The 6,468-nt window shown below is 55.6% G+C and overlaps 2 protein-coding genes across 3 annotated transcripts in view; one reads left to right on the top strand and one right to left on the bottom strand.

The window, feature by feature from the left end:
• ILKAP (ILK associated serine/threonine phosphatase) overlaps positions 1-1,295 on the top strand; it is a 31,272-nt gene extending 29,977 nt beyond the window's left edge. Inside the window, exons 10-11 of one of the 2 annotated variants that reach the window (XM_007452893.1) lie at positions 679-760; positions 1,020-1,295. In XM_007452893.1, the coding sequence (XP_007452955.1) occupies positions 679-760; positions 1,020-1,160 (223 nt within the window). In that variant the 3' untranslated portion in view covers positions 1,161-1,295. The remainder of the gene's footprint in view (positions 1-678; positions 761-1,019) is intronic. The other variant, XM_007452892.1, reaches the window with a different exon arrangement.
• Positions 1,296-4,341: 3,046 nt separating this feature from the next.
• Positions 4,342-6,468, bottom strand: part of ERFE (erythroferrone) — an 8,381-nt gene continuing 6,254 nt past the window's right edge. Inside the window, 3 exon segments of the mRNA XM_007452912.1 lie at positions 4,342-4,440; positions 5,674-5,752; positions 5,818-6,020. Of these exon segments, the coding sequence (XP_007452974.1) occupies positions 4,342-4,440; positions 5,674-5,752; positions 5,818-6,020 (381 nt within the window).

Genomic DNA, 6,468 nt, shown 5'->3' on the forward strand with positions numbered 1-6,468 from the left:
TGCGGTACACGGGCCTCTCACTGTTGTGGCCTCTCCCGTTGCGGAGCACAGGCCCCGGACGCGCAGGCTCAGTGGCCATGGCTCACGGGCCCAGCCGCTCCGTGGCATGTGGGATCTTCCCGGACCGGGGCACGAACCCGCGTCCCCTGCATCGGCAGGCGGACTCTCAACCACTGCGCCACCAGGGAAGCCCGATAAGTCTTTTTTTTTAATGTACGCTGATATGACAGCTGTCACATACAATCTCACAAAATTGTTTCGAATGAAGTTAAAGACAACTGAGTGCTGCTAGAGCCATCTTACGAAAAAAAACCGAACGAACCTTTTGGCCCACGCAGTATGTTTGGGAAATGGCTCGAGGCATGTGGTGATAGAAATTTAGCATGTATTTATCATAACACCTGATGGATTTTATTTGGTGATTTTCCTAGAGTTTGTCTAAGAAGTGGGTTTGGGTTAATCCATGATTTTTGGTGAACAGAGAGTCCCAGTTTTGATGTATAACGTTTCACCTACAAATATTTTTAAGTAGTTTTAACCTTTGTCTCGTAGAAGTTAAATTGGTTTTAAAAAATGTTTAGCCTTTGAGTAGTTGGACAAATATTTTTACCTCCACTGCCAGGCCATTTAATAAAGTTTGCTGCTGAAACCCACGTACGTTTCTTCTCTGTGTTGTAGGTTTATTTTGCTGGCCTGCGATGGCCTCTTCAAGGTCTTTAACCCAGAAGAAGCGGTGAACTTCATCTTGTCCTGCCTTGAGGTAAGAAGTGTCACAAGGGAGAGGGTGCCAGTCGTCCCAGCTGCACTTGGGCTTTAGAGGAGAAGTGCCGAAGCCCTCCTTCCTCCCCCACGTTCCCTATAGTTGGGAGTGGGAACTCCAGCCCGGGGACTCACCGGTCAGTTTGTCCTGCCTGCCCTGATGGGGACTGGGGAGCAGTTCTTCCTTGTGGCAGTGGTGTCTCAGGAGAGTGATGGGGTGCAGGGTCCCCACTCACCAGTGCCCCCTTCCTGTCCGGTAGGATGAGAAGATCCAGAGCCGAGAAGGGAAGCCCGCCGTGGATGCCCGCTACGAAGCCGCCTGCAACAGGCTGGCCAACAAGGCGGTGCAGCGGGGCTCGGCGGACAATGTCACCGTGATGGTGGTGCGGATAGGGCACTGAGGTGCTGCGGGCTGGAGCGCGGCGTGGTGTTGACTTCCAATGTTCATTTTGTGTGTTGTGCACATTATGTGTTTCTTGTACTCCTGTTGGATTCCCATGGTTGTAAATAAAGGTTTCGTTGTTTTTTTTTCTAGACTTTTGAGTTATCTTATTACATTTTGAGCAGCTCTTGACCTTTCAGAGGTTGTGTTTGCTTTCGAATATGCTTTGGGTCTCTCTTTGTTAAAACCATTATAGGCATCTTGGCCTACAGGCCAGTGATAACGGCCCATCCTTAGTAAGCCGCTCGTTGTGCAGTGCTTTGTAGTTTATGCGTACCTTTCCTGTGCTGTTTCACCCTCCTGATAACTGCTTGGGGAAGTGGCATTTTACAGTGAGGAAATCGAGGTAATGACTGGATTGGACAGGCCACGACCAGAGCCCAGGGCTGCTGGAGCACTCTGGCTGCTTTCAGTTTTCTATACAAAAATAAGGTTACAAAACGTTATGCGGCATGGTCTCAGGCTCAGTTAGGGGAACAATATGAGGTCGTCATTCTGTGGAGCAGTGTGCCCACAACGGGCCCTCCAGAAACACCACAGGATTCTGCTTATTTCCAATTCTGTGATGACAGATGCAGTCTGGCTGAGGGACTCCAAGAAGGGCTGGGTTTACTGGGTCTCAAGTCTGGGTCCCCTGGGTGTAAAATGCGTACTTTTCCAGGTTTGAGCAGTTAAGCTGCTGTTCCCTGTGGCCAAGTCCAGCCTCCCGTCTTAGGAATGTGCAGTCAGTTGGTTCTGTGCTGGGCTGAGGTTGATGGTCACGATCACACTTCTGTCAAAGATGTTAAAAATTCATGATGAGCCTACTCAGAAAAACAAACTTTAAAATTCTTTACAAGCCCTTATTTATATGTAAAGCAGGCCATTGGTATTGCTGTAATTAATTAGTAAAGCAGCTTTTAGGTCTGTGTAAATGCTGCCTCAGGATGATGTAAGATTCTGAAAATTTGCTTTTGAAGCTGTTTTGTCATGCTTGCTGGCCCTGCCCAGCCTGCGCACATGGCCTTATCACCTCGTCAGTTCTGTCAGTGGGACTGGCCTCCCTACAAGTACCTCGGGAGTTTTTCCTGCACACCCTTCCCCAGAGTGTTAAGAGCCAGGTTTCACTCCTGCTGAGGACTGGGACGACGCGGTGTGGTGTCGCGGAAGGAAAGAACCTCAGCGTCTCAGAATTGGGAAGTGGGACAATTTATTCAATAAACATTTTCTTACAGCAAACAAGGCACTAGTCTGTGACCATGTATCCCTAATCCCCAGACCACTAGTGTCCTAGAGCTGGGAGAGGCTTGGCGCTGGGCTTCCCTGGACGGGCTCTCCCTGCCACCTTCTCCATGGGTCTGAGGGCCCCCATGGGCTGGAAACATCCTTCCGCCTCCCCTCCCAGAGCTCACTCCTCCGTCCTTGGTGAGCCTGGCCTAAATGACTAAGACTCTAAATTTTAAGGTCTGCCCTTTGTTTCTGTAATTTTGTATAATCATAAAATAATTCTCAAAAGTCAGTTTATATATATATGTGTGTGTATATATATATATATATATATATATATATTCCACCTGACAATATAATACAATAAATACTTCAATAAATTGCTGTATGACACACTCATATTGAGAAAACGAAAGAGATCTGTGGGTTTTTCAAGGGTAAAAGATAGCTTCTCTAAAATATCTGTGCCCACTGGATACAAAGTGAAATCCAGAAAAGGGCGTGGCCACACCATCCCTTATCAAAGAGCATGGGCAGGCAGGACACCGGCCAGCTGGCACTTCCTGGTAGGGCGGGTACGAGTCCTACTGAGAACTGTGCCAGGACTGCCAAAGGGCACAAATGTCTGAGCCTGACTGTGGCGCTGGAAGCTTAGGGCCCCGGGGCATCAGCTAGGCCTGGCCACAGTCACCTGCTCTTCCCAAGGCCAGCTAGAAGGTTATGGTGAGAGGTGACTGCAGCCATTGCCCCCTTCTCTCCCAGGCCTGAGCAATGGCTTGCCAGACCAGCTTGGCCCCCAGGACATCTTATGGTACCCCATTCCTGTAGCCTGTTTTGTGTGTGGGTACAGGGGTCGGGTAACTTCCTCAGCAGGCAGCGGGGGCCCTGCATCTTGAAAGAAATTGCAGCAACTCCCAGACCCCCATCACCACTGCTACCCGCATCCCATCACTGCTGCAGCAGCACAGAAGGACTTGGGACCCGGTCTTCCCAGGACACCCATCTGAGCTTGGGGCCACATTCCCACCCCCGTGGGGAAGATTCTTTCAAGAGCCCCAGAGCCCACTGGGTCCCAGTGGGGCTAGGCAGCGGTTGGGCACCGAGAGCCTGTCAGCTTGTGGGAAGCGTCCGCTTCATCCGTGCAGATGGGCAGGCAGGGCCTGGCCATCCCTGACCTCCAAGGGTGTTCTAGCTCCTTCATCTGGTGGGTGGATCCCAGCAGTGAGCCAGGGCCGCAAGGGGGTGGGCGACGGAGGGGGAGGGTGCAGCTCCTATGTGGAAAGGCTGGGTGAGCGTGCAAGTGACTTTGCACATGTCACAAGTGAAAACAGCTCCAGACTGTCACTGTCCCCCTTCAGCCCCCATCCAGTGTCTCTCTGGTGCCTGCGGCTGCTATGCCCCGGGACCACAAGAAGAGGCTTGGGCCCCGTGGTCCCACGGGGGGCAGGACCCTGAGGTCCACGGCAGGCTAAAGGCAGGGCTGGGAGAGGGGCAGGTGGGGACCAGGCAGGCTGGGTGGCCTTTGCCCTCCGTCCTGGCACTCCCAGCAGGCAGCCCGTGAGAACACTAAGAAAGATGGAAGAGCTGGGGCTGGGCCACAGCAATGAAGCTGAGGCTGCCAGGGCCACTGGGGCCAGGAGGGGCCCAGGTCTGCAGCTGGGGAGGGACAAAGCACGTGCTCCTGGGCACGCTGAAACGTCTCCCCTTTAACTTAAGCTGGCATCCTGAAATCATTCCCAGTCTGGGACTGCCAGTTTGCGTGTCACCTCCTCGGGCTGCCTGTAGTGGCATCTCTGGGTTGAACTGCGGCGGCCAGTGTGGGCAGTTCGGCGGGCTCCCTCCTGCGTGTGGCCCCTGCCACTCCGCCACGGCCCCAAGATTGTTTGCACTCCTGCTCCGTTTGCCCGGCGAGAGGGGGGGCCTGGGGTGGCCGATCATACACCGAGGAGGACAGCACTGAAGTGGGAGCCACTGCGCACTGTGAGGGAGGAGCTGCTGGCATTGTCCAGGAAGACGGAGGTGTACTGCCCCGCCTGCGGGGAAGGTCAGCGTCAGCCTGGATGCCGCCGGCCTGCAGATGCGCCAACCACACACCATGCCCGCCCCGCCCCGCCCAAGGACAGGAGCGAGAGCCGCAGGCCTTGCCCTCAAACCCAGCACCCCTGATGCCTGGTCTAGTGCCTCCTCCCCAGCTCCATCAGCCCCGGCACCAATGGGCTCCCTGTAGTGCATGTGCAGGGGAGCAAGCCTCTGCTCAGGGCCAGAGTGGGGCTCGAGCGTCAAACAGTTCCCTCTGCTGCACTCGAAGCCTAGAAGCGTGCTGAACTCTCAAGTGAGGGTGCCCCTTCCCCCGACAGGCCTGGCCACGGTGGGACTGGTACTCTGGCCTGGCTACTCCGAATGTGGCCCAGGCATCAGCAGGGTCGCATCCCCAGATGTGAGCTGGGAGCTCCCAGAGATGCAGCATCTGGGCATTTGCATCTTAAGACCCCAGGCACGCTGTGTGCCATCTGAGTTCATGCAGCAGTGCCAGGGACCAGACCTCTAAACGCCTTCCAGCAACCAGAGCCGCCTGCAGCCACAGCCTGGTCTCCAATCCTGGCTTTGCTGTGCGAGCTTGGGCAAATTACTTAACGCTTCTGTGCCCTAGTTCCCTTATTTGTAAACAGGGGAATAATATTTTCTACCTCAAAGCGCTGTGAGTAACGGGTAATTTATGTTAAGTGCTCAGAACGGGCCTGGCCCAGTTAGTGCTATTTACATGTGAGCTTTATTCCACACATCTGTACCTAAATTTTTCTTTCTTAGGAAATCTCATCTTTTCATCAGTTTCTCAAGCCCTTGCCCAAATCCCCATGGTTCTAGAAAGAGACTGTCAGTTGGGGTTTTGTGTAGGAAATAACTGCATCTGCTTCCCGAAGTCCCAGTGGGCCAGGGGGGTCATGATGTCATCCTGGGCAAAGAGCTGACCTCTGTCACTGCCCCCCGCCCCCTTGCCCACTGAGTCCCTTCCAAAGGGCTCGTTACGGCCAGAAGCACCAGTCCTCAATATGGGAGGGCCAGGTCTGGGGAAAGGAGCCCTGGTCTCGGCCTGGCTCTGCCTGGACTAGCGGTGCTCTGTGCCGCCCTGACCCTTGCCTGGGCCTGGAGGCTGAGGGCACTGCACCCAGAGCTCTGAGCACCCACCAGCACCCCTCCCTGCCCAGTCACCCCCACGGTTGTGTCCAGGTGGTGGCCCCCCCCATAGCTGAGCCTGCCCCACACACCTGCAGATACAGAACGCCGTTGACTGAGATGGTGAAGAACTCGCTGCTGCTCTCCAGCCCCATGACAGCCTCGAGGGAGCTGCGGCCAAAACAGAAAGAGGGTGGGCCTGACACCCCTGCCCCAGAACCACCAACTTCACCCACAATGTGCTCACAATCACCACAGCGCCCGACACCCAGCAAAGTGCCATGAGAACGGCTGTCTTAGCCAGGGCTTCTGGTGGAGGTGGCATCTGAACTGGGTCCCCAAGAGGAGTAAGGACAGGCTCCACAGGGCTGAAGGTGTGCAGTGAGGGCCGGGCAGCAAATCCTGGCTCTGATGGGAAGCGAGACACTGGCCGGTGCAGCTGGAGGTGCGGGGCTGGCAGCAGTGAGGCTGGGTTCAGGCCAGTCGGTGCAGGGCTTTCCAAACCAGAGTGAGAAGATTTGAACTTCACCCATGCATGCCTTCTGCAACCGCTGTGGAGCACCTGCTCTCTGCCTGGGCTGTTCTGGGTGCTGGGGACACCGAAGGAGCAGCCCTGCCCTCCCGGACCAGCAAGAGACGGGAAGCTGGACAAGTTCACGGAGAAGGGCTGGGAGAGGGGCTGGGGAGGGTCCGCACAGACTGGTCAGGACAGGCCTGGGGACGCGACGCTGGCGCCTCGGGTCGCCGGATGCGAGTCAGTCCCCTGTGGGGGGTGGGCAGAGCAGGGGCTGGGGCGGGCCGGGCCCCCACGTCCCGGGTCGGGGTTCGGGGAGCGCGTGCCGGGGCGGGAGGAACGCCTGACGGTAGCCGGGGAAAAGCCCTGAGGG

Source organism: Lipotes vexillifer, unplaced genomic scaffold, assembly GCF_000442215.2.
Source record: "Lipotes vexillifer unplaced genomic scaffold, Lipotes_vexillifer_v1.1 scaffold652, whole genome shotgun sequence".
NCBI classification, from domain to species: Eukaryota; Metazoa; Chordata; class Mammalia; order Artiodactyla; family Lipotidae; genus Lipotes; species Lipotes vexillifer.